Consider the following 26,945-nt stretch of genomic DNA (forward strand, 5'->3'; position numbering starts at 1 on the left):
TGTCCCTGCCCTTCTGCCCCAGCTGAACATTGGCCCTCAGCTGCTGCCTGAGGCCTGGATGGTGCATCCAGCTTGTGCTCCGCAGTTGCAGGAGCTCCCATGGCTGCGGAGCTCTTGCTGTGAGACAGCAGTGTTTTCATGTTCTAAGCCTGGACTTTGGGCATGGGACTCATCCTTCCCAGAGCTCTGGCAGAAGATCCTGAGCTGCTTGTGCTGTGCACTGAGATGCTGATACCCTCTCAAAGTAGACTGGCCAGTGGAGGCCCGCTGAAAGCCATGGAGCCATTCAGACTGGTGGATCTGGCCTGAAGTGGACCAGGCTCACACTGGGGTAGAGCAGAGGGGGCTTTGCCATGAGTAAGTGGCTCCCAAGAATGGCTATAGGGTGTCTCCAGCCAAAGGCTGGGTGATGGCTCAAAGCTGGCTACTTCATGTTGTGGGGTTTCAGTGTAGGACTAATGTGACTGTTGTGCCAGTTTCAGTCTCTGACCCCGTCCATGCCTGTCCTTCCACAGGATCCAGCCTCCCTCAGGAAGCCTGGAAGCCAGGTAAGATGTCCAGTTCCTGACCCTGAAAGGAGACAGGGTCCTGGTCTGCTTGAGGCAGCTAGAGCTGATGACAGCCCAAGTGCCCCTGTGCCTGCAGAGCTGCTCCCTTCTAAAGGAAACACCCAAACACATGGACCTGAACATGCTGAACAGGGGTGCTATGAAGCAAATGAAAGCCCACCAGGAAGCTCCAGACCACTGAACTACCATTGTCTTCTGCATATATGTTGCTGAGCTTCTCAAACAACCATACCCTGTATTCTGATGTGCAGCTCCAGAGCCTGGCAGCCTTTAAATATTGAAATCCACTTGGACTTGAAGCCAAGCAAGTGTCCTGGGCATCCTGTGGGTCAGCCAGTCAGACCTGCCATGTGCCTGTTACCCTGGGCAGCCTCTGTGGGCAATGAGGGCAGATGTGGCTGAGGAGCTCTGCAGGACAGGCCACCCTCCTGCCCTGCCCAAAGGAAACAGGACTTAGAGACTAAACCTTGGCCATTGGGAGTACTCCTCAAGCTAGGCTAGGGAAGGGCCAGCCCCTCAAGTGACTGCAGGTGTGTCATAAACTGGAGTGAGTCCAGCAGAGGTGGAGGGAGCTGGACCTTCATCACCGGTGAAGAGGAGGCTGAGGGTAGGGATCTAAATCACTCTCTGGGATTACCCAGTGCTGGGAGCAGAGGAGATGGGGGCGTGCAAAGCAGAGGAATGGAGCAGTGAAGCTTCAGAAAGGTGGTGCTGATGGGCAGAAGGAAGAGCAGTTGAGGAGGAGGGTGGTGTGGCCCTGAGAGAGGGGCCTGAGGCCAGCTCTGGTGTTTGTCCTGCTCCAGGCAGTGTATGGCCCTGACTCTGTGACCAGGGCAGGTGCCGTTCCCAGGGTGGCTGTGCTTCAGGTGGGATGAGGATGTCCCTTGTGAACTGGCCTTCCTTCATTGTGGTGTCCTGACCCAGCTCCAGCCCCAGCCCCAGGGGCACAAGGGTGAGCCAAATTCCTGTTGTCTTCCCACCAGTGTGCAAGCAGCCCAGCTTGTAGAACCAAACTCTGTGAAGCAGATGGAGGGATGAGACAGGTCCTCCTGACCCATCTGCAACCTTTTGTCATGAAGTTTATTTCCAGTGTAGTGTCTCTGCAGCTACAAAGTGATTAACATCCATTTTAAACATGTTTGAGGCATGTTCTGGATGCCTCTAAGCCCCGGCAGTGTTAGAGCTGGCTTACAAGCTGGGCTCCCTTAGCAGTTGATTCACTGCTTATTAAAGCCTCTATTAATCTTGTATTAATGCTTCTCAAATGAGACTTTTCTGGAGGTGTAGCAGCCTCTGAGGTGAGGAGCTCAGCTTCTCCCCAGCCTGGTGCCACCGATGTCAGCGAGGGTTTAAGTCAGGATCTAGTCAGGCTGAGAGCTGAGGTCTTGTGAGGCTGCTGTGAGCAAGAGCTCTGAGTGTGGGATGATGCTGGATGCAGAGGCACCCCAGGGCTCCACCACCCTGAAAGCTGAGGTGACTGAGGGGTGACTGACCCCATAACCCCAGGGAGGACGGGGGTTTGGGGGCAGGCAGGGAACCTTGTGTCTTGATGCTTTGCCGGCAGGGACCCAGCAAGGCTAGAGCTGCTGTTTGTGGCTGGGGGGACGTGTCTGCACTGGTGTGGCTTGAGCGTCAGCTGGGTCATGGCACAAGCTACATTTCTGCAGATGGGCTTTGAATGGGCAAATCCTCATCTCAAACCCCAAAACCTTTCCTGCCCCCTGTACTGCCAGCCCTGTGGCTTTTGGAGGAATATAAAGGAACATCTGAATTCAGAGAAGTGTGGATTTAGACCAATTTAAATAGAACCTTAGGCTCAGCTGTGAGCTTGGGGTGCTGCTGGTGGCACTCGCGGCTGGGGCTGAGGGCAGTGTGCTCCCTGTGCCACATCCTGAGCTGTGGTGGTGGGGATGGGTGGATGAGACCTCCCACATCTCCTGTCCTTGCACGCTGGGATGCTGCAGTTGTCATGGCAACACAGGAGGAGGCCGGGCTGGAGTTTGTGACCTAGCGCTTGGGTGATGGGGGGTGGAGGGCTGGGTGCTCTCACCATCACCTCCCTGGACCCTCACTGCACCCCAAAACTGTGGTTACCCCCTTCCTCCCACAGTCGACCAACCCAGTGTTCAGCTGAAAGATCCTGGTGAAAAACACTGGGGTTTCCACAGGGAGAAGCACCTTTGGGTGAAAAAACATGTCCAAACCCATTGCAGGAGCACCCAGCCAGTTCAGAACCTCTGCCTTCCCTCTGCCTGGAATCCTCCCAGCTGGCTGTGGCTGGGAGCTATTCCCTGTGGGATGCTCACTGGGCTGTTTCCATGGGGCCGGATGGATATAGGGGTAGGGGTGCAGCCAGCTCTGCCCTCGCTGTATGCCGAGGTGCTGGATCTGACACACAAGGTCACCTCTCCTTTCTGCCACCCCCTGAATCCTGTGGGGCTGGATTTTTTTTTCCCCGTCTCAGGACAGCTTCTGCTGCCTGGCTCCAGCGACTTGTCCCTGCAGGGGGGCCTCAGCAGCCACCAGGCTTTGACTGACATCTGTCCTGCATCTCCCTGGCGGCTGGAGCGCAGCAGCAGAGGGGCCCTGCGGGAGGGACAGCCCGGGCACATACAGCCCCTGCACCAGGAAGGGCACTGGGGTGGCTCCTGTGTCCTCCCAGTAGTGTCCCTGGCTCTCACGGCTCGCCTGGCGTTGCAGGGCACTGGGTAGCACATGAGTCACGTTTCCTTCCACCGCCCGTCTCTGCTCGGTGCTGGAGCTATTTTTGGGAGCTCCTGGAAGCGGATCAGCCCTCAGGAGCGCAGTTAATGAATGTTCCCACCGCGCCAAGCTCCCATCCCCCACCCACCGCCCAGCCCCTGTGATCCCGGCCCAGTGTGTGAGCACCGGGCCCCTCCTGCAGCCCCTCTTGGGGCATCGGGGAGCTGAAGCAGCGTCTTGGGGGCAAAATCAATACCTTTTGGAGGGCTGTCGGGATTGGTTGGGGTGTTCTTGTGGCACTGATCGCTTGTGTTCCAAAGGAGTGGATCATTCGCGGTTATTTTTACTCGCAAGCTCCAGTGTTTCAGCTGGGCTGCACGGGCCCATTTGGCATCTCTGGGCAAAACAGGCAGAATTCAGCTCCAGGAATCGAGGGCTGGATGAAGCCAGAGGCAGGCAGGCTCTGCTGAGTATCGCAACCAGGGCCTCCTGGCCTCCCCAGCTCAGGAAGGGTCTGGTTTTATGGAGAGCCAGTGGAGCTGGACCTGCAGCACCCACCCTATTCTCCCACCCTGTGCCTCTTCCCCCCATCTCTGCTCCCGGCTCAAGGATCTGTACCCATTTACAAGTTATTTTCTTCCAGAGCGATGCCTATGCTGCTCACCCGTTGTTCTGGGAATGCTTAAGGGCAGCGGTCACCTTCCTGGCCAAACCCAGACCGAGCTTGGAGGGGACGTGGTGGCTTTGCTGAGCTGCTGTTGTGACCATGGTTTTGGGTCTGAAGGTTTCACCTGAGCCAGGCAGCGCCTGCGGTCCTGGCACCTATTGGCTCTCAGCATCCCCGACCTCGCTGGGATAAAATTAGCCATTTCCCTTTGAATGAGTTCAGCTCGAGCAGCCCCAGCGCTTCGCTTCAGAGACGTCAAATGGCAGCATTTCCTTTTCTGTCTGCGCTCGGGGAGGGGAGAGTCCTTGCAGCCAGCGCCTAGTGACAATGACATTGATTTCCCAGACCTTTTGCTGTGGCCAAATCAGTATTTTTAGCTGGGGAAGGGGGGGAAATAAACCGCGTGGTACAGAAATGCTTTCTCTGCCCTGATGGGAAGGGAAAGGAGGTGAAAGCCTGCACTGCTGAAGGCAGTGGACGAACAGGGCTGGATGCTGCTGTCCCTTGTCCCCAGAGCGGGGTTGGAGGCACTTGGAGCAGCCACTGTTGCATCTTCCCTTGTCGTCCCCAGTGCTGCCCCCCAGCCATGTCCCACACAGCTTCTGGGCTGGGGACCCTGAGCCCCCACAATAGGGCTCCCATGGCAGAGAGAAGGCAGGAGCCCTGCTCACAGTGGATCCTATCCCATCTCCTCAGCATCCCAGGCAGCCATTTATCTTCAGGGGCAGATGCTGCCTTCATCCCTCCTTCCCTGCCACTGCCTTCTCCTCCTTGCTCACCCCACCCTGTTCTCATTTCCCAAAGAAGACTTTAATGAAATCTGCCCTTAATTAAATCCACATTCATTTACATAATTACCAGGAAATTGAAATTAGCCTGGGGACGTGGCTGGAATACATTTGGAATCAGGCAGCTCTGCCTGTCCCCACCCACCTATGGGTGCTGCTCCTGCTCCCCTTCCCTCCCACCCTGGGGTGGCAGCAGGGCATGGGGGGACAGGTGAAAGGGGCGGACAGGGAGCCCCAAGGCCGCAGCTGCATGAGCAGCATCACCTTTTGTTTCTTGAAAGAAAAACGTCTTCAGCACCATTGAGACTGGTTTTGGTTTTTTATAACTATGTATTTTGTCATTTTTTTATGCTTATTATTTGTGGATTGTGTTTTGTTTTTTACTCCTTTTCAACAGTGACAAACTGAGGTAACGTCTGTGACACTACAGCCTCTCCTACGGGAAGAAGGTCCAAAACCCGACAGCCAAGGGAACTGGAAATAAAAACCCAACAACCTATGGACACAGCGACCTCGACGAGAACAGGAACCAGCGCCAGGCCCCGCAGGGAGGCTCAGCCCGGCCCTCCCGGGGCGGCCGCAGCCCCGCATCTACATTATTGCACGAAAAGTTCGAGGACATCGAGGGACCTAAGGCAAAAAGGAGGAAAGTCCGCGTCTAGCGTCTCTACATCAGGGCAATGCTACTTCTAACCCGGCCCGGGGGGGCCGCGGGGATGGGGCAGCGGCGGTGGTGGGGCCAGCCGGGCGCCCGCCCGCTGTGTAAACTGCTGCTGCTGCTGGATAGCTGGATAGCCCTTTGTGCGGGAATTGGGACGCCCAAGGGAGCAGAAGGGGTCCCCACGGCACCCACCATGATGGGAGGAAGCCTGAACCATGCCGTGGATTGGATGCTGCTGCTCTGGGGTGCCCCCTGAGCCCCCCAAAACCAGGAGGGGAGTTGTGAACCCCACACACACCCCATGACCTTGTCCGTAAGGGGCCATCAGCAGGTCCTGCCCCGCTGCAGCCAGATTTTGGGGGGTCACCCCACTGCTGCCTCCCCACCAGCCCCACGGGAAGGTAATGGGGGTTTGGGGAAGGGGTGACATCAAAGAGGGGCGATGGGGACAACACAGGATTCTGCTCGAAGCCCCCAGGTTGTGCAGACCAGCCTGGAGATGAGCCACCACCGCCTCTTCCAGTCCCTGGGTACAAAAAGTCTGCAGAGGAGACAAAGGGACACCACCATGGCAGAGCCGCCCACACCAAGCATCCAACCTGCTGGACATTGGCACCGCGGAGCTCAGCTCCCGGCTGCGAGGGGACCGGTCCCTCTGTGGGGGCCTGGGGCTTCCAGCGGCAGGGCAGGGCGGGCCGGTGCTGCCGGCGGTTGGGACACACAACAACACACAGGGACACTGCTACATCAATGGCTGCCAGCATCTCCTGCTGCAGGGAGGCAGCTGGTGACCCCCAGCTCCCCATCACCAGCCCTCCATCACTTCCCAGGCCCCACAAATGGGGCAGGGACTGGTGGAAGGGGTTAAAGCGTCCCCAAAGGCCTCTTCCATATGCAGTGTCATCGGCCTTCCCTTGAGCATGGGGTGGGGAGAGCCAGTGGGTACCAACTGCCCTGGACCCCCCACCCTGGGCAGTGACCCCCAGGTGTGCAGCCTCCTCAGTGCATCCTCCCCACACTGGGAGACCCCTCCTGGGCCACCCTGGGGGAGGCTTGTGGATGGCAGGAGCCGGGGCACCAGCGTCCTCATGGGCAGTGAGCGGTGCCGTTGGCCGTGCTGCTGCCAGGCAGGAAGTGGGGGATCAGCATCCTCAGCGCTGCAGAGCGCAGCCAGCTTTGTCCTTTTCCTCTTGCTTTCTGTATCTTTTCTTCCTTTGGGAGACCTGGGGCCTGGTCCCGTCTCATGCCACCACCACGAGCAGCACCGCCCATCCCCATCCCCGTGGCAGGGGGACAGGACAGGACGGGTGGGCACCGCTAGCTGCCCTGGTGCCATCACACACAGATCTCTATTGCTGTGGCCAGGACCATCTGCCCTTTGCCCTTGTCCTGCCGTCCGTCTGTCCTGCTCGCCGTGCCCGGGGACGCCGTGCTCGGCTCGGGGCCGCGGGGGCTGCTCCCCTCGGTCAGCACGGTCCTCTTGAGTGGGGCAGGGGTGCAGGGCCCGGCTGCCTCATGGCAGTGTGGCCCGGCCGGGAGCTTGTCCCTGGCGTGCTTGCGGGAGCGGTAGGAGGGTCGGCACCGCACCTCAGCCATCAGGTCGCACTTGAGGAAGTAGAAGACCTCCTTGACAGGGCAGCGCTTCTCAGGGTCGAGGGCCAGCAGGCGCTGGAACATGCGCAGGGCGCTGTCCGTGAAGCGCCGCCACTGCGAGGGCAGCCCCGCCAGCCGCCCCTTCTGCCACCGCACAAACTCCTCGAAGAAGGCGTCCGACGCCACCGCCGCCTCCCAGGGGAAGTTGCCGGTGAGGACGCAGAAGATGAGCACCCCGAAAGCCCAGACGTCGATGCTGGTGTCCACAGCGAAGCCCTCCGCCCGCCCGGCCTGGCACACCTCAGGCGCCGTGTAGGGGATGGTGCCGCTGATGCGCTTGACCCGGCAGCCCACCTTGCGGGTCATGCCGAAGTCGGCCAGTTTGACGCGGCGGCAGTCGCGGTCGAAGAGCAGGACGTTCTCCGGCTTGATGTCCCGGTGCACCAGGCTCTTGCTGTGCATGTAGTCGAGGGCCAGGCCCAGCTGCTGCACACAGCGCTTCACCAGCTCCTCGGGGAGCCCCACCTGCAGCAGCAGGGACACAGTGTCAGCTGCGAGCCACCGAGCCCCCGGTGATCCCACCCTGTCCGGAACCACCACATTGGTGTCGTTAGGCGTCCGACACGGTCATGGCTGCTGGTTCTGGGCCACCCTAGGGATGGGTGATGGGTCCAGGGACCTACAAGGGATGGGTTTCAGGCCACCCCAGGGGATGAGTGATGGGTCCCAGTCTTGCTTGTAGGTGCTTGTGGTTAGGGTCAACCCATACAGAGATGCCCGGTGTCTACACATGGGGCCCCGTCCCACTGAAGCACAGCAGGAGCTTTGCTTAGTGCCCTGGGGTTACCAAATCCCACCCACCCCAAAAGAGCCCCACAGGAGGGGTCCCACCTGTGGCGGGATGATGTCGAAGAGGTCCCCGCCGGGGGCATACTCCTGAGCGAACACGTAGCAGTCCTCGGTCTCAAAGACCACATCGAAGACCTTGATGATGAAGGGGCTGGAGGAGAGCGTGTTGGTGATGCTGAACTCCCGCAGGAAGTTCTTCAGCTTCGTCTTGCTCTTATTGACGAACTTCAGGGCCATCTTGGTGCCTGCAGTAGGCAGGAGATAGGGATGAGCCCAGGGCACAGCTGGGACAAGCTGAGCACCCCACTCCCAGCACAGCCATGTCCCCAGTGCCCCCCGTGCTCCTCTCACCTGTGCTTTTGTGGGACACCAGGTCTACCTTGCCATAGGTGCCCTTGCCAAGCTCACGGATGAGGTCGTAGTGCTTGCTGATGTCAGTGCCTGAGAGGGTGCGGATGGCCAGGGACTGCATGTCCTCGGTGATGAGGGGCACCCCGCAGCAGGCCAGCTTGCGCGACGGCTCCTGCTCAATCGAACCTGCACTCATGGCTGCGCTGCAAGGCAGAGGTGTCACTGTTCCCGATGGGTGCTGCAAAGCCACCACACCCTGTCCCATCCCGTCCCATCCCATCCCATCCCATCCCATCCCATCCCATCCCATCCCATCCCATCCCTGGGGCTTGGAGCTGACTCTGGGCTGCTCAGGGCACTACTGAGTAGTCCCCAGAAGCCACCAACCCAGTGGATCTGGAGCTGATGCTCCAGATGCCACAAGAGGCAGGGCCACAGGGTCCAATGGGGACCCCAGGAGCCAGCCCTGTCTCCACCCTCCTGCCTTTGCAGAGCTCTGGAGTGTGGCCAGGGCCACACCACAGGCACTAAGCAGGATATAGGTTCTGCAGCAAATCACCACCACATACCTCTGATCATCCATCACATCACTGCTGTGCTGGATGCTCTGCTGCAGAGCACTGATGACAACACCGATGTTCCACCCTCCCAACAAGCCAGCAGCAGTTTTTCCTCCCCATGAGCCAGGCTTGGACTCACCCACCACACCACCACAGCAGCAAAACCACCCTGGGATCTCCTCTGACGTCTTCAGGGTGCTGCATCACCCTCCATCATCCCCCAAAGGCACAAACCCGCACTATGAGCACACACAAGGGTGCAGCACAACTGTCTTAAGCAGAGACACAGGCACCACTGGGTACCATGGCAGAGAAATCTGGCATCGTTTGGGTTCTGTAGCCACTTCTTATCCCAGAGCAGAGCTCAGCTTCTTAGTTGATTATATATTTTTTTGTGTGTTCCTGGGAAGTTGGGTAAAAAATAGAAAAGGAACTTCAACATCATGATGTTCCAAAAATGTAACGGCTTGACTCATAAGATCTCCCAAGCAGCTCATCTCCATAGTGTTTTATTGGCCTCCTGGATGAGGAGCACCATTTCAGCGTCTGAGTGCTGGAGGTGGAGGTGGATCAGCACAGCAGCTCGATGGATGCATGACTAAAAACAGCTCCCAGCATCCTGCAAGAAGAATTGTGTCTACGCTTCAATTTATCATCGTCCGTGTCTCCTTGTTAACCAGTGCTGAAATCCAACTGCTCGAGTTGGCAAAGTTGGGGTTTCAGAGAAAACCCACCGGTGGGATGTGAGAGAGGAAGTGAGGCTGGACAGCTGCTAGGAAGAACCCTCCAAGCCAAGGGCTACTTCATAGAATCACAGAACCATTAGGATTAGAAGGGACCTCTGGAGATCACCCAGTCCAGCGCCCTGCCAAGGCACGGCCACCAGAAGCAGATCACAAGGAATGTGTCCAGGTGGGTTTGGAATGTCTGTAGAGAGGGAGGACACCACAACCCCTCTGGGCAGCCTGTTCCAGTGTTCTTCCTCATGTTGAGGTGAAACTCGTTGTGTTTTACTTTATGGCCATTGCTCTTCATCCTGTCTCTCAGCACCACTGAAAAGGGTCTGGCACCATGCTCCTGGCACCTGCCTTTGAGGTACTGATCTGCACTGATGAGACCCCTCTCAGTCTGCCCTTTTCTGGACTAACCAGGCCCAGCTCCCGCAACCTCTGCTTGTAAGAGAGATGCACTTGAGACCCCTGACCATCCCTGTGGCCTCTGCTGAACCTTTTCTACCAGCTCCTTGTCTGTGTAGTACTGAGGAGCCCAACACTGGACACAGTACTCCAGATGTGGCCTCACTAGGGTTGAGTAGACCCATTGGGTTTTCCAACCAGCAACCGAGAAATCCCCATGGGAAACGGTTGTCCCACCAACCCATGTCCCCTCCCTGCTGCCTGCTGCCGGGTTTTTGCAACTGTACCAGTGCTGCAGATGCTGCATTTGTGAAGATTTATGGAGTAGGGAAACATCCTGAGGTGCGGGTCTGTGGGGCAGAAGCGAGGTCATGCTGCCGGAGCAGAATCCTGCCACAGTGCTTCCATTACAGCTGGGATCCTGCTTTGTGCCTCATTACAGCCAGCTGGGTGCAATGCACCCCTGACTGTCAAGGCTCACAGGAACATAGCTCCAATGCCGATCCCAGGGAAAACCAAAAGCAATGGTGGCCAAACCCCCAACGTGCTGAGGCCAAACAGAAGTTGTAAAGGCAGAAGTTTTCATTGAAAACTGAAGTGCTTTAGAAAACATTTTGGGTTGATGGAAGCAGCAAAGCGGGGCAGCAGTGGGGAGGGAGTGAGGGCTTGTGTCCAGCTGGTTCTGCACGCTCATGGGCATAGAAGGGGACAGTGCCAGTACAACAGGAGATGTCATGGCCGGGTTGAGGTCCTGTGTCCTTGGCTGCCTTCTGTCCCATGCCAGCCATGCCAACACAACCGCCGTCAGGTCAAACCAGAGGAGAAACGGGGCCTCTCCCAGCACACCAGCTCCCCTCCTGCTGCTACTGCACGGCCCTGAAGCACTGGAGGAGTGGAGCCAGTGCTGTGCCTGAAGGAAGCCAAAACCCCCTCCCAGTGCAAGGCCCCAGCTCCATTGTTTTGGGTGTTGCTGAAGAAGGAGCTTTTAAAGCCAGGAGGAATGAAGTGCATCCCAGCTGAGTCCCAGCAACAACCCTGCAGCACGAGACCCCAGGCAACAGCAAAGTGGAAGAGAAGTGCTGCCAAGCGGCACAGGGACCCCACTGCTCACCTCAGGTGGTTCATGCCATCATCTCCACATCCTGAACCATTTCTCCTACTATTCAGACTAAAATTGTTCTGTGTTTAAGCTTCAGAAGCATTTATCTCATTGAGTGAGGAGGATAATCCACCCACTTCTTCCTTGTTCCCTGGCAGGTATTTATAGGCAGCCACTCGTCTCCCGTCGGCAGCTGCTGCTCATCTCCCCAGACCTTCCCAGCTTCATTCCAACACCACTGAGCAGACCCCAAGAGAAGCATCCCATATCCAGAGCCTGGCACCCTGCTGGGTACCGGGGCCAGCACCACACACTGCTCCCTGCAAGGGGGTGCTTTCCCCTGCTCCACATCCTGCTCCGCTGCTCCCAGCCCTGGGCACATCGGCTCTGCCGACAAGTAATTGCAAACTCAGTAAGAGCTCATTGAGAGGAGCAGAGGCAGCCCAGGAGAGCTGCCCCAGGCACCCAGTGGAGGAGGCACCAGTGGCTGCTTGGACATTAAGAAGGGAAAACTGGGAAAACAACCCTCTCTGGGCACATCAGAGACCCACAGGGTTCTTGAGTGGGGTCAAAGGGTTTGGGCTGGTCCTGGTTCTCTGCGGCCAGGCAGTGTGCTGGAAGCCTGGTGAAGGGCCAGGATTCGCACCATGAGCAGCTCTGGGGCAAGGAACCAGGAAAATGATGAGAAAAACCACACGAGGCAGGGTTCGGGTCATTGCAAGACCCGGATTTCTCCTTAGAGAGGGAAGAAATGAGAAATACCTGGCAGCAGGGTGGGTGCGGGCACAGGCTGCTCTGCCCTGCAAGTGCCCCGACCGCACCACAGGTACTTCACAGAGCTTTGATTTCCCCGTGTCCCCATCCCAAACCCTCCTGCTGCTACAACACTTACTACAGCATTAATTACAGTGTAATTGGCATTAGTTATCAGCAGGTAACATAGGCTGGAGCCCAGGGCACCCGTCTGCATGGAGCTCATCTCTCTGCACCCCAGCCAGCTCCAAAACCTCCCCTGTTTTCTCCAAAGCACCCACTGCGCCAGCAAAATGATTCCCAAGTGAGTGCTTGGTTCAGTCAGTGCCATCCCCGCTCACGGTGCTACCTGTGCTGCCTCACTGGGGCAGGAGGTGCCTCAGCCTCCCTGTGCCCCACTCCACTTCCAGCTTCTGCTGCCTCTGCTCCTGCCTGACCCCATTCCAGGGACATTCTCTCATCTCCTCTGCGCCACTGGGACCAGCACAAGGTGTTATTAAGATCGCTTCCCTGGGGCACCAGCACCCAGGGAGGGCTGGCAAAGGCACCTTCACTGAACAAGGACAACGGCTCCACAGGCACAGGGAGGGGACAGGCATCTTGCTGGGCTCAGAGCCATGGGCACCCACCACATCCAGACATCCTCTGCCCCAGCAAAACCAGCACAGCACAAGTGGGGACAGTGTCCCTTTGCACCCTGTCCATCCCAACAAGCCGAGTGTGTCTGGGAGGTGGAACAGCCTCTTTGACAGCATCCTGCAACCCCGGAGGAGCAGCCACCCCACAAGGAGCCGATGGATGGATGGGGCACATCTCCATGTCCCGCTGGCTCTGTGGCAGTGGAAAGGCACTGGGAAACATGATCTGCTTACACCACAAGCCTGAACCAGCACCAAAGCTCCACTGAAGCACCTGCAGCAATCGTGACTCCCCAGTGTCCCCAGTCCGGGACATTTCTCCATGTGATGGCACTGAATTCCCAGTTATCTGGAGTTTCTCATACCAGCTCCTTGCCTGGACCAGAGCAGACTGCCCAGCATCAGGATCAGCTTCAGCAAAGCCAGTGAGCACCCAGAAAGGGTCCCCTGGTCAGTGGGCACTGTAGTCCCGGTGGGGATGTCTCACTGCAGGGCAAGGTCAGGCTTATCACACCCATCTGCAGCGTTCCCCGTTGCAGGAATCACCTCTCATCCCAGCCGTCATCCTGTGCCCACCTTCTTCAGCTTCTGGTCCCAGATTCAGGTTTTGCAGGCCAATCTGAGAAGAGCAGCCAAAGCAGTGCCCAGGCTCTCCAACAACAGCTCATGCTGTCCTCCTGAGGGATGGGTGACAGCCAATCCCTGGGGAGCCACCGCTCCATGCCCGTCCTCTGTGCCCTCCACAAGGCTCTCCCAGAGAAGCCAGCAGGATTTTCCCTGCCCTCATCAGCACAGTCTCCATCCATCGATCCCTGACACAGGACCTTAGTGCCTTTGAGTGCTTCGGCCTCCTGGGGTTTTTCCTGGCGAGTGGGATGGCTTCCTTAGGACCTCGGCTCCATCAGCCTCCAGCTCCTCCCGCCTTTGCCGCCAGCACTGGGGTTTCTGATTACTTCATTGTTTGATTGGTTTCATCAGCCTGTCATCATCTCCCTCCCAAAACTCTTCCACCAGCGCCAGCAGCGTTTGGGATCTGCAAAGACAAACGGCCGGAGCGGCACCTGCCCGCTGCCTGCCCGGTCCCCACAGCAGGGCCAGCAGCCTTTGGGCCCCTCACGCTCTGGGGGGCAATGGGACACATCACCCTGCTGCGACACCAGCTCCACCGCCCCTCTGAGGGGCTTCACGGCCCTTACACATGGCGGGGCTGCGTCCAGCCCCGTGTGGGACCCTCATGGCCAGAGCTGCTGTGACCTGGCAGCCCGGGCATCGCCCTGGGTCCCACCGCGGGGGATGCTCCCACCTCTCCCTCTCCTCGCTTTTGCCCCATTGCCCCCAGGCAGCCTCTTCCCGCAGCATCCCTGCCCGTTCATGCCACAGCCACACCGCGAGCCAGGGCCTCGGCATGGGGGCACCAGCCCCGCGGCTTCGGCTCCCAGCGGGTGATCTCGATGCCAGCGCCGAGGGGAGCCGGAGCGGTTCAGCCTCGGCTCCCCGTGCTGTCACCCGGAGCTGCGGCAGGATTCCCGCCGGCATCACCCGCCCTCCCGCGGCCACCGCGATGGGGAGGCCGGACCTGGAGGAAAGTGGGTCACGCTTCCCGTTCCCGAGCTGCTCCCGAGCCGCTGCCGGCGAAGGGTGGTGGGGGCTGGAGGCCGGTTCCTGTGCCCGCACCGCGCTGGCGGAGAGGGAAGGCGACGGGAGATGGCATGAGGTGCCCCTGAGGCCACCTCTCCCCTCCCTGATGCCCTTCCCCTGCCTCCAGCCGCTTCCAGCATCTCAGCGCATCTTCCCAACCTGCCCCCCCCATTCACCAGGTCCACTTCCTCCCTTGGGGGCAGCCAGGGACCGCCTGCCAGGGCACGACCCCCCCCACCATCTCCGCCGCCCCTGTCGGCCCCCACCACCTCGCTCCGACCCTAACTCCGCTCAAGTGGGACTCAACCGCTTCCGTCTCCGGCCCCGCGTTGTCCCCGCAGCCGCAGGGCCGGGGCCGGGCGCAGGTGGCGGCGGGGCCCTGGGGCAGCACCCGCATCTCCCGGTGCATCCTCCCTCCCCGTTGTTCACGCCGGTGGTACCGTGATGGATTTTCCAGCCCGCCGCCGCCCCGCGCCCCCCTCCGCGCCGTGCGGGCAGACAAAGGGCGGCCCCGCCACAAAGGCTTGGGCCGGTACCGGCACCCCCCGCGCCCCTTCCCCGACGCTGCCGCCTCCTTACCGGTGGGGCGAGCCCCCGCGCCCCGTCCTCGGCGGGAGAGGAGCCGCTGCCGCCCGCCCCCCCGCGCGGGGCCGAGCCGCGCCGCTGCCGCCCGCCCCGCCGGGCTCATGCCGCGGCCCCGCCGCCGGCACCGGAGGAGCGGAGCGGAGCGGCGCGGCGGAGCCCCCCCTCCGCAGCCCCCGGCAGGGCAGCACCGCCCCGCCCCGCCCCGCGCTCCGCCCGGCACCGGCACCGCCCCGCGGAGGAAGCGGGGGGAGCCGCCGCCGCTCCCCCGGCGCTGGTGCGGGGAGAGCCCGGTCCGACCCCCCCCAGCACCGGCAGCCCTCAAGGTGGTCGGTGCGGGAGGCAGCCGGTGTCCGGCGGGTGGAGCCGGGGACACAGCGCAGCCGGCCTCCGGGGCTCCGGGAGGAGCTCGGTCCCTCTCAGCTCCCCAGGCAGGGGTCTGGTTCCTCAACCCCCTCCCCACCCCACTCTAAGGGCTCCGACAGTCCACGCCTGGAGCATCAGGGGGTCACCACCATCCACAGCATGCATCTGAAACATCCTTGTGCCGGGCCACATCTTGCTGCCGGCATGTTCCCTGTTTCCCCACTCTCCCGGAGCCTCCCAAGACTTCAGATCCCTTTGCCTTCAGTGCAGGTGATGGCCACCGTCACACCAGAACATGTGCGGGACACGCAGCTCCTTCCGCTACACTCCCCAGGATGTGACCGCTCGCCCGGAGCCCAGGGAAAGTGGCCGAGGCAGAGGCACTGTGTGAGGCTTCCTCAGCCTCAGAATGCTCCAGCAGTGCTTTCAGCCAGCAGTGCCAGAGGGCTCTGCACACCTCCAGCCCAGGGGCAGCTCTTCCGAGGGGAAGACCCTGTGCCCCTCCTCAGAGCATCCCTGGGCTGTTGTAATCCTTCAAGATCTCTTTCTTTGCTCACTGGGACTGAGCAGGGATGCTCTAACACAGGCCATGGCTGGCTTTGGGGTCCCTCGGCTTTTATCTGGACACTAGGTCCCTTTGCTCCTGTTGATGATGCTTTTGAGCTGACTCACAGCCATGGGGCTGCCCCATGTTTCAAGGGGTGGCAGCAGGTTGTTCCCATGCACTGCTGGGACCAGGGCCATCCTGCTGCCACCCGACCAGTTGGTGTCATAAATTAATCTAAAGGAAGAGGTGGGATCACATTCTGACATCCTGTTGATTCGGTGCCAGGCACTGTGGTGACATTGTCACCCTTCTCCCATCCAGCAGCCACCCAGAGCATTACCAGCCTAGGGTAATGGCAGCACAAGAGGCAGCTGTGTCTCAGGAGCATGTGCTGGTCCCCTCAATCCCCCTCCACTAACTTGGTCCCTGCCACAGCTCCCAGTACCCATGCTTTGGATGGTTTGGATGCTCCGAGTATGCATGATCCCCACTGGGATGGGAGAACTGTGTGGCATGAGGGGGGAAATGCTGTCTCCTGCACCACTGGAGCCCAGTGGCCCCACAAGCCAGGGCAGGTACTGAAGATGCAGAGGTGCTGGGAACAGGCACAGCACGGGAGATGGGGCAGAGCAGGACGCATCCTCCTCTGCTGTGTAAGCAGGACACGGGCTGGTGAAATGCACCAGTGTTTCCTCGCAGGCCCTGCTCCATCGGCTGCAGGGGATGGAGTGAGCCCAGCCTCGCCCCTTCCCGAGGCACACACACAAGGCACCGACCCCATGTGTCCCCTGCCTGCCCTTGCCACGCTGCGGCTCCCGGCTCCCGCAGCCTCCTGCTTGTTGCGTTCTGAGCTGTGCCTCTGAGCCCTCCTTCTGCACGCCCTATTTATAGCTTGGGGCTGTTTCTAGGTCAAGCGTGTGTGAGGCACCGGTGCCCGGGAGCCTGCACGAGGACCATGGGGGCTGCGGCAGCAGCATTGCACACTCCGCACACAGCTTGGCTCCCAGTGCCACTGCATCGGTGCTGGAGCATGGGACTGTGCCGTGCCCCAGGTGAGATCTCAGTGACAGACCAGCTGGGCTGTGGTGGGGCTCTGCAGGGCTCCATAGGGGCTGGCAGGGATCCGTGGGGATCTGTGGGACTGCCAGACTGCAGAGCAGCACATCAGCAGCACGTGGGTCACACACTGACTGATAGTAACACCCATAGCACCAGTTACTGCTCATGGTCTTCAAAGAATATTAATAACTAATTCAGATTGGTGAGATGAAAGGAGCCAGATCAAACACGTTTATCACCCAGGGTGATCCCAAACCATGCGATAAGCCCATGGCTCTGCAGGGGAACACAAATGCCCCCCGGGATTTCTGCTTGGAAAGGAAATGTCCTGGCTCGTACCGCAAGAGCTGTGCTTGGACAGGGCACGGAACAGGGAAATGACCTGAAAAGGCCAAAATGTTTTTAGCAAGCCCAATCCCCTCCAAATCCAGTGACAAAGTCGCTTGTCCCTTTGCTATCACTTGTTCTCCCCCCTGCTCCCCCGGCAATGGGAGCCACGGGTCAGGGTACCACAGCTCCCTGCAGCCTGTCACGCTTCGGTGGCAGGCGCTGAAACCTGCCCTAAGATGCTGGCAGGGATGCTGGGAAGGAGCAGGCGGGGAGGGAAGGAGGAGGGCGACGCGGGAGCGGAGCACGCCGGGAGCCGCAGCACCAGCAGAGGGGACGCGCTCAGCCCGGGAGCTCCAACCGCGCCTCCAGATGCTTTGGGATGTTTTTCCCCCAGGCTCCGAAACCTCCCGTCCGGCCGCTGCGGTCGGTCATCCCTTCCTCTGCCTCGCCACTGGGCGCTGTGTCACTGCTGTGCCCTTCTTCCCGCTCTCCACCCCATCAGCCCTCCGCAGCGCCAGCCCCCTTGTAGTCCTCCAAGGCCCGTGCTGTGCCCCTGGGGGCACAGGATGCACCCGAGCCAGACGGGTAGGGGGCACAGCGCCCTGCCCCCGGCATGGCCTAGGTCAGGACCTGCAGCACCGTCCGCTGGGAGCTGGGACGTGGTGTTGACTCCGGAGCATAATGATCACCATTCAGCTACTGGCTTGAAAGGAAACAGAATGGTTTCCTTCGGAACAGGTTCCTTCTGAAAAGAAGCAGAACGGGTTTCTTCATGGGAGGGTGGGATTTGGGGGTGTGGCGGGGACACGGCGCTGCCCCCCTCACACACCTCATCTGGGTCTGGAGCCTCAGACACAGCTGAATCGCTGCCTGTGCGTCCATCACCAAGCGTGGGCAAAGCAACAAGCGGGATTGAATTGGGAGCACGGGGAGAGCCCTGGGCCCTGCCCTGGCACCCCGGTACCCCATCACTCGGGTACCCACCACCCCATCACCCTGGCCCGCCCGCCGCCTGCTGGCCCCGCCCGCCCGCGCCCGCCGCTCGCAGCCCGTTCTCCTGGCACCATCTAGCGAGGCAGCGCGGACAGACACCGCCTTCGGCACCCACCTGCGGGTCCCGCACGGCCCCGCTGGCTCGGGGTGAGAGCGCAGGGCCGGGGCTGGGGCGATGGCGGAGTGGGGAGCACCCGGAGGGTCCCTCTGCCTGCACCCCCCGGCCCGGGGCAAGCCCACCCCGTAGCTGCTGTGCCGGCTGCGGCAGGCGATGGTGGCCCTGTCCCCAAGGGCTGGTGGCAGACAATGGGCAATGGCCTGGGACAAGGCTGGCACAAACAGGCTGAAGACAACCAGGGGATCCTCAGCCATGCAGCCCACGTTGAATCAGGCAGCACCAGAAGTCTCTTGGGACAAGCCACGGGTGTCCATCCCATGCTGTCCCATCCCGGGGGGTGGAGGTGGTCCCCACGGCCACCACACAGGATCTGGGGCCACCATATTGCCCCACACCAGCTGGGAATGCCAAACTCGTGCTGCCTGTGGCCCAGCACAGGCTGGATGCAGGCAATTGCCTCCAACCTCGAGTCCGGATGTAAGAAGTGAGCCCTGGGGATGCTCTGTCCCCGTCTCCATCCAGCAGCACCCACACCCAAGGCCCCTCTCCCATCCCAGTTTCCCACCACCACCTCCTAGTGCTGTCCCAGACAGTGCTAAGCTCATTGGCAGCAACACATGGGAATCAAGGCTCCAAACCCCATGATTCACACCAAAACAAATCCTACAGCTCACCACACACCAGGAGGAAGCACAAACAGTTCAGACTGTCCCAGCCCAGCCTGGCCGGCATCCCGGCAGCACCACCACCCCTGACCTCCCTGTGGGCATCCAGCACTTGGGGGGCTCCCAGCCATGAGGGGAGCTTTGCTCTGGGGACGGCAGCAAGGGACAGGAGCCGGCAGTGGCTCAGTGCCACTGAGGAGCAGTTGGGCACAACGTGTGCCAGCGTTCACACTTCACATCCCTGCCGGCTGCCTGGCTCATTCTGGCACTGGCATATTTGCCTTGGCTGGGGCTCAGTAGCATGGATGGCAGAGGAGCTTTGGGGAGGGAGAGGCAAGTGGCAGTGCCACTGCCAAGAGCAGCCTGGTGACCCTCCTTGGTGACCCTCCTTGGTGACCCCCAGCCAGCACCTGCCCCAGAGGTGACAGCAGAGTCCAGCAGGGACCCCTTTGGGTGAGCAGGATTGGCAGGATGGCTCCGGAATGCCATGGGGTCGCTGCCAACAGCCTACTCCTGTGGGCACACTAGCACCACTCGGCATGGCACAGGATGCCCACCCTGCACTCTGGAGAGCTCCTGCCAGGGAAGCACCTGCTGGATGCACACTTGCTGTGCACACAGCCTCTCCCTGGCATGGCACATCATGGCCCTGCTCTCCTCTGGCCAGCTATGATATGCTCGCTCCAGGTGGAACTTCGGCACGGCCAAGGCCGGCAGCTCTCCTACCGGCACGGTGCCCAGCTCAGCTCGGTGCTGTGCTCTCATGCCCCTCATGGGCTTGCAGCATGTCCCCACCAGCGGGACACGGTGGCACTGACCTGTGCAGGTGCAGGGGCTGCAGCTCCTCTTTCTGGAAGCAGATGAAGCAGAAGGAATCCATCACTCAGCACACCGCAGGCCAGGCAGTGCCGCAGGAGTGTTGGCATCTTCCTGCCCTCACCAGTGCTGCCGGCAGCTGGAGGCTCACACTCGCCTGCCTGGAGCCATTGTGTCAGGAGCCCTTCACACGGCTGGGCTGAGTGTCGCGGCCAGCTGCTCACCATGCACTGAGGCAGCGCCGGGATGTGCTGTGTCCTGTGTCACCCTCGATGTGGGGCTGGCAGTGCCCAATGCCACCCTGGCACCCATTGGGATGCCCGGAGAGAGGGGGCTCAGAGGGTGTGTGCAGCGACCTGGGGTGCCATCACTGGGCTGAGGGGTCCGGCAGGGCAGGGGGAGGTCCCTGCCAAGCCCTGAGATGCTTCAGAGGCCATGGGAAGCGGCTGCCCCTCTCCAGTGCCCAGTGCCCATATGGCACCCGATGGTGTCTGTGTCACTGCCAGGGAAGTGTCCCATGCACAGGGGCTGTGGAAGGTGGGATGCAGAGGCTCTGGCAGGTCCAGCAGAGTTTGGGAGGGTCTGGCAGGGTCCGGCAGGGTCTGGCAGGGTCCAGCAGGGTTTGGCAGGGTCTGGCAGGGTCTGGCAGGTCCAGCAGGCTCTGGTGGGGTCTGGCAGGCTGTGGCAGGCTCTGGCAGGATCTGGCGGGCTCTGGCAGGGTCTGCAGGCAGGCGGCCAGGCCAGGAGCCCCACGCGCTGAGGGAGGAAAAGTTGCGCCGTGTCTGTGCAGCGGCTCCGCGGGGCCTGTCTCACCGGCAGAGCCGCCGCTTGCTCTGACAGCAAAACCAGCGTGTGAGTATTAATAGCTCCAGATCCATGCGGGGAGCTGGGAAGTTAACTCCTCAGCTGCCACCACCGGCCCTGCCCGGGCTCCAGCCACCCTCTCCTCGCTCTGGGCTGCTGCCTTGGGGCTCACCAGTGCCACAGCTGTGGCCTGGCAAGCTCAGCCCACCCTCCCCATGCACCGCAGTGCCACATCTGGCTTACTTACCCATGGCACAGCCCTGAGGTATCCCTCTTAGCCTTGGTGCCCCTGGGTGACAGTGGAGAAGGTGGCCTGGGATCCATTCCTGGGGGTTGCCCTCTACTGTGTGGCTGGACACAGTGGGAGATGGCAGGACATAGCTTGCCAGTTCCACTGGGCACAGCAGAACATCATGGTGCCTTGTGAGGGGTGTTCCCATGCCACAAGTGGCATCTTTGCCCTATGATGGGTGTCCCTGCCCCAAAAGGTGGCTTTGCAACAACAGTGCGTGCCAGGGTAGTCATGCCAGCAGTATCATCATAGAATCCTGGAATGGTTTGTGTTGGAAGGGACCTTAAAGCTCATCCAGTTCCCACCCCCTGCCACAGGCAGGGACACCTTCCACTAGAGCAGGTTGCTCCAAGCCCCATCCAACCTGGCCTTGTTTTTCTTCTTCTTCATGATCTTTCCACAGCACTCAGCTGATCTGGGGGGCAAACTCTGTGAGCATCTCTGGAGTTTCACCATCCCTGCTCTGTTGGGACCAGCTCAGGGACCGGTGTGTGCCCCCCAGGTCCCTGTGAACCAGGGCAGTGCAGGTCACTCATCCCAGCCCACATCCAACACCCTGGGGCAGAAGCAAAGGCCACGTCCTTGGGAGGCAGAAGCGGGAGGACATGGAGAGGCTTCCCCAGCCTGGCCATCAGCTTCGTCATCCTTTGCCATGAATTATTCAGTGTGTGGCTCTGCTTGCAGCTCATCTGCTCTGGGCACACCCCCTCTAATGGCAAAAATCGATGGCTTCTTGACGTCTCATGGATGGAAAGCTCCTGGCCATGCTCCTTGTGGGTCCTGTCCTCACTGCAGTGCTGCCCCAGGACAGAGCGGGACCCAACCAGGGGGTGGTTTATCCCAAACTCATCACCTTCTTCCATGCATCTAGAACACTACATGGGCTTCCATATGTCTAGAAGGACCATGGGCTATATGGTCCCACACACAAGGCTATGTGGTGCCCATGCTCTGATGGGGTCTCAGCTGCCTTACACTGGTCCAGACGTGGGATGGGGGCCAGGGCTCAGCAGAGACCCCAGCCTCATGGCCAAGCCTCAGAGCTGCCTCTGTCAGACCTGCCTCCAGTGCTGAGATCGGGTGAACACGTCCCCAGGGATGTGTGGGGTGGGAGTATGGCTACAGGTGTGCGTAGGCGGGGGGCTGGCTGGAGGCGGTGTACATGTGTGCAGGGCTGAGCTCAGTGCTCGTATGTGTGCACAGCCGTGCTGTGTGAGCACATGTCACCCAAGGCCAGGAGCTGCAGGAGCTTCATGATTCAGAGCAGGGCACGTCCTCCAGCCATCCACTTCCATCAGCTATTTCAAGCCGGAACATTTCTCCTGCCATCAAGCTGAGTCCATCCCTCCAAGGTGCTTCAAGGACTTATGCTCTCCTTGAACCTGCCATGTTAGCACGAGCTCACCAGCAGGGTGCTTACTGGAGACCCATGGCAGAGGGGCTGGGAGACAGTTTGTGCTGCGGGGTGGGGAGAGCAGGCCCCTATTGCAAGCTCCTTGGGGGGACTTGCACCAAGGGGGCTGCGGGGCAGCAAAAAAACCCTCAAGAGCAGCAGCTTTGGGCTGTGTCTGCAAGCAGAGCTTGCCCTTGGCTAGTTACCTACCTACACTAGGTGTCTTGTGAGGGCTGGGGCATGCCATGAAGCTGGTGGTGGTCAAGGTTGGGGCACATGCAATTGCAGGGCTGTTGCCCATCACTCAGAGGTGAAGTGGGAGCAGGCAGAGCTACAGGCAGCATCGTCTATAGGATGGCCACACTGTGGGCACAGGGGTTGGTGGCATTTTGTTACCCCCTAACAACATGGGGACTTGCAGGGACATATCTCCAGGACAATGGGGCTGTGCAGAATGTTGCAGTGATGCTGCTGCCACACTGGTCCTTGGGAGCATCAGTATCCTGCAGGAATCCAGTAGAGGGGAGCCCCTTTCCTGCCCCTGGGATGCAGGCAGGTACCCACAGCACAGCCAGACTCCATAAGGGTACAGTGCCAGGGGGAGTCAGCAAGCCCTGGCATGCCCCCAGGCACCCACTCACCAGCAACATGCTGTGAGGAGCAACAGAAAAAGTTAAAATGTAATGCCTTGGCTAATGGGCTGAGTGGAGAGGAGCAGAAACCCGGGGAAAAGGGGCTGCTCCTGCATGGAAGGGAGAGGCGAGTGTGCCCAGCCCCACGGAGCTCCTAATGGCCTCACAGCTCCCTCCACCCTGCGCTTCCTGGAAGCAGGGTAGACCTTCCTGCTCTGTGTCTGCACTTAGGTGATGCCCTGCTCCCCCCGGCTCAATAACAACCCATGAGCTGCCTAGCAGTGTCCCCCCAAGCAAGAGGCTGGACATGGACTGATGTGGCTCCCGGAGGATGCTCATGGTGGTGATGGGGTGGGAGCCCATGGAAGCTCAAGCTCTACCATTCTCCTCTGCTCCCACCTGCACCTCTGCCAATGCCTTCTCAAAATCGTGGGAGGCTGAGAACAAGGAGAGGTGCTGAAGGGATGGTCAGGACGTCTTGTTGCATTGCCCACTGCATTGGGTGGTTTTCGAGGTCTAAGTAGAGACAGACTCTGAACTTTGTGTAAGCTTAAAAAAGTCCAGATCCAAAATGTCTTTTCTCCCTTGTGTGCAACCGAAGTGGAATCCCTAATCAGAGAGAGTGAGCTGCCTCGGCTGCCCGTTTCTCTTCTCCCACCCTGCTCCTCTGGGTCTGAAGCTGTTGGAAGGATGATTTGGACACTGGGATGAATTTCCAGGCCTCTCTTTCCAATGCACATGAAACACCAGACCTGCAAGGCCTGCCCAAAACACAGTCTTGCCTGTGCTCCCCTCCATGTCTGTTTATTTGGGGACCTCCTGTTGTGTCTCAGCAGCCTGGGCCCATGGGCTTGTTTTGTCCTGGCATACAAGCAGCTGTCCTTCAGTGGGGACTGGGAAGCCATTCCCAGAGATAATCAGTGTGCTGCAAACAAAGCAGCTGAGAACCCAAAAAGAGCTGGATGAATTTCCAGCAGAACAGAGCAGGAGTGCTCAGAAGGACCTGGCCAGGAGCTGGGGTGGCCACAGAAGACCCTTACCCACCACAGCCACCCTGGCTGGAGTGGATGGTCCCACCAGGGGGATACAGGTCTCTGGCACTTTAAAGGCAGTAAAATTGCACTTAGGTCCCTCATTCCAGAGGCAGGTGGCAGTTAGACTTTAGCGGAAGGCTGTTCCTTTACAAGGGTGGGAGAAGTGATGAATACTTGGATGCTCAATGAAATCTTTCAAGCCTGATGAAGTTCAGGTCCCTCTTGTGCCAGGCAGCATGTGAACCCAAGACAGTTGTCCCTATCTGCATGAGAAGGAGAGTGAGAGCTATAAAGACTCCAAGTGAGGGTGCTGAGGCACTGTCACAGGGTGCCCAGAGAAGCTGTGGCTGCCCCATCCCTGGCAGTGTTCAAGGCCAGGTTGGATGGGTCTTGGAGCAACCTGGTCTAGTGGAAGGTGTCCCTGCCCGTGGCAGGGGGTTGGGACTGGATGAGCTTCAGGGTCCCTTCCAACTCAAACCAGTCTGGGATTCTGTGATTCTAAAGCAGGGACAACAGCTTGCTGTCAGCCCCAAATCCTGTGCTAAAAGTGTTCCACAGCTTGGGTTTTGGAGGGAAGTATGAATGGAGAGAAGCTCCCTGTGAAATTCCAGCATTTTGGCAGGTTTCCCTTCTTTCTTTTGGTTCCTGCACACCAGATCCCTCCTGCCCCAGCCCAGGAGCTGGAGCTGCTCCTCTCTTGGAGAGCCAGAAAGCACAAACCATCCCAGACTCCACAGGGGTGGAAGGAGCAGGTCTCTGTGGCTTCAGAGGCATGGGGTGCACAGCTCAGCAGGAACGTGTTCTGCAGCCGTCTCTTCTCGGTGGGCAACGTGCACCTGGGAGCACATGTGGACAGCACTGTCGGAATACGGGGATAAGGAGATTATCCTTTGAATGCTCACCATGGGAACCTGCCCTCTGCCTGTGATGCTGCAGCATCCTCGCTGAGGCAGCACCTCGAGGCAGTTCCAGCCGCTGTCAACGGCACATAGCTCACCTCAGCCTGGTGTTTCGGAGGGATGGAGAGGTTGTGGAGGGGCTGGAGGGAGTTTGGAGGTATTGGAAATGTTGGAGAGGTTTGGGAGGGGTTTGGGAAGTGGAGGGGTTTCTGAGGTGGTGGAGAGGTTTCAGAGGTGTCAGAGAGGGTTTAGACATGTTGGAGGGAGTCTGGAGGTCCTGGAGAGGGTTTGAGGACATTGGATAGGTTTTGGAGATGTTGGAGAGGTTTTGAAGGTGCTGAGGGGTTTTGGAGGTGTCAGAGGCACTTTGGGGGTGTTGGAAGGGTTTGGAGGTGTTGGAGAGAGAGGTTTTGGAGATGCTGCTGTGCCTGGGGCTGCAGATAGCAATTCACCAGCACATGGCAGTGAAGGGCTGGCATCTCCTGTGCATCTGCTCGGCTGTGAGCTGCATGTCTACTTCTTGGAGAGGTTTGTACCAGCCTGCATGGCCCAGGAATGGTGCTCCTACCCAGCAGGAAGGGCTGAGTGGGCTGAGCAGGACAGCGGCTGCAGGGTCAGTGCTCTGCTGTGGAGAAGACATGGGACTGCTCAACCATTATCTTCTTGTTGAGCCTTGTGATTAATTACCCCCCCAAAGGGTTTATTTCCCTCCCTCTTGTTTTGTTTAATCCTCTAATACAAGCACACGCATTTGCAATGTCCCCATATGCATATTGTCCTCTCTAGAGCCCATTAAGCTGCCAGTTTCAGCAATCCTTTCTGACTGAAACACCGCAGGAGAGGTTGGAAACCACAGGAAGTGGTTTGATCTGTATTGACTTTGTTGTTTTGGTGCTCCGGCTGGTCCCAGGCACCACTTTGGTGCTGGATTTCCTTAAATTCACCCACTGCTGTATCTCCGTTAACATTGTAAGAAACTCAGAACTAGGGATATTGTTTATTAAGACTTATGTTAAGCTCGATGTAAAAGTTAGGCAATAAAAGATATGAAATTGCTTCTGCAAACAACCACCAGACATAGCCTGCCCAAGATGAGATAACCGCAATCGCTTACACCAACTGGGAGCGACCGAGCACCACCGCCCACAGAGTCGAGGGGAAGCCCTCGGTCTGTAAGATGAGATAACCGCAATCGCTTGCACCGACTGGGAGCGACCGAGCACCACCGCCCACAGAGTCGAGGGGAAGCTCTCGGTCTGTCGATCCTGTCCGTGTCTGGGCCGGACCAGATATAGCTTCTGCAAACATAAAAAAATGCTGTATAATGCTTCTGCAAGCATAAAAGATGTATAAAAGGGGGCTGTTTGAACTGCTCAGGGCGGCAGTTGGCGGAGCGCAGACTCCCCTGTCGTCCAGCGCTGTTTTGCTCATATTCTACTTGCTATAATTAATAAAATTTTAATTGGATTATGATCCGTTGTGGTCTCAATTTATAACAATTTCTGGTGCCGTGACTCGGATCAGGAACGGTGGGCTTTGGTCCTCCGGGGAGGCGCCCCGCGACATTTCGCGGCCCCGCGACCAACAGCTTACCCCAACCTTACCGACGAACCTAAATTCTAGAATAATGAGCAAAGAAGAAACCGGTAAAATCCCATAAAAATTCTGTGCACGGGAGTCCGGACGAAGACGCAGGACGCGTAAGTATATTGCGAATTTGCTCGCGGGTTTGCCGTTCGGGCGGGATTGGGTTTCCTGGAATATAACGAGTGAGAGGTTCGATATACTGAACCAAGCGAGTGTGGACTCTTAAGTACTGCGTTTCCCATCTCCCGCGAGGGACTGGGCCAGGAACAAGAGGAGTGAGTGAGTGTGTGTTTGTGGATATTCCAGAAGATGGGGGCGAAGGGCAGCAAGCCTTCGACTCCCATGGGAAGGGTACCCACTGTACCTAAGAATACCCCTCTGGCATATATCTTAGACAATTGGAGATATTTCCCTGGACCCCTAGGGAAAGATAAGCAGAAAATGATAGAATATTGTACTAAGATATGGGGAGGGAAGAAGATTTCTAAAAATGTCTTTTGGCCAGTCTATGGCTCAGAAGAAGATTGGGTAAGACAGCAATTAAACCTCTGGGTTAATAATAAAAAACCCCTTAACCCGGAGGAGAGTCAGTATGCGGAAGTGTGGCTAGAAAGACCAGGAGCTAGACTTTATCCGCTGAATGAAATAAAAACTAAACAAAAGAAAAAGAAGGAAGAGTTAGACGAAACCCTTCTGATCCCGCCTCCTTACATTCCTCCTCCTGTTCCCGCAGCCCCTCCAGAGGTCCCCAGAGCGCCCACTCCCCCACCAGAGTCGGAACAGGGGTCTCCCCCTCCTCCTAGACACATAACTAGAAGTCAAA

General features: G+C 59.0%; 1 protein-coding gene across 5 annotated transcripts; it reads right to left on the bottom strand.

Annotated features, from left to right (window-relative positions):
* Positions 1 to 5,752: 5,752 nt before the first annotated feature.
* On the bottom strand, positions 5,753 to 19,988 carry SBK1 (SH3 domain binding kinase 1). Of its 5 annotated transcripts, none has more exons than XM_061350671.1 (4): positions 19,484 to 19,988; positions 8,182 to 8,384; positions 7,873 to 8,075; positions 5,753 to 7,506 (listed from the first exon to the last, which is right to left on the bottom strand). In XM_061350671.1, the coding sequence occupies exons 1-4, from the start codon at positions 19,543 to 19,545 to the stop codon at positions 6,724 to 6,726; spliced, it is 1,251 nt and encodes a 416-aa protein (XP_061206655.1). In that variant the 5' UTR covers positions 19,546 to 19,988; the 3' UTR covers positions 5,753 to 6,723. The 5 variants fall into 5 exon arrangements, with proteins under 5 accessions (XP_061206655.1, XP_061206656.1, XP_061206654.1 ...); XM_061350672.1 differs by having other exon boundaries at positions 8,182 to 8,379; positions 19,484 to 19,892; XM_061350670.1 differs by lacking the exon at positions 19,484 to 19,988 and adding an exon at positions 14,585 to 14,732 and having other exon boundaries at positions 8,182 to 8,379.
* Between the last annotated feature and the right edge of the window lie 6,957 nt (positions 19,989 to 26,945).

This window comes from Neopsephotus bourkii, unplaced genomic scaffold, assembly GCF_033783945.1.
Source record: "Neopsephotus bourkii isolate Nb327-2 ecotype Australia unplaced genomic scaffold, CSIRO-AGI_Nbou_v1 NB_533, whole genome shotgun sequence".
Taxonomy (NCBI): domain Eukaryota; kingdom Metazoa; phylum Chordata; class Aves; order Psittaciformes; family Psittacidae; genus Neopsephotus; species Neopsephotus bourkii.

Coding starts and splice junctions, on each gene's coding strand:
- SBK1 (XM_061350669.1), bottom strand. CDS start 14,145: ATGCTGGAAGCGGCTGGAGGCAGGGGAAGGGCATCAGGGAGGGGAGAG. Junction 8,076..8,181: donor GGTGTCCCACAAAAGCACAG/GTGAGAGGAGCA, acceptor TGCCTACTGCAG/GCACCAAGATGGCCCTGAAG. Junction 7,507..7,872: donor TCGACATCATCCCGCCACAG/GTGGGACCCCTC, acceptor CTGCTGCTGCAG/GTGGGGCTCCCCGAGGAGCT.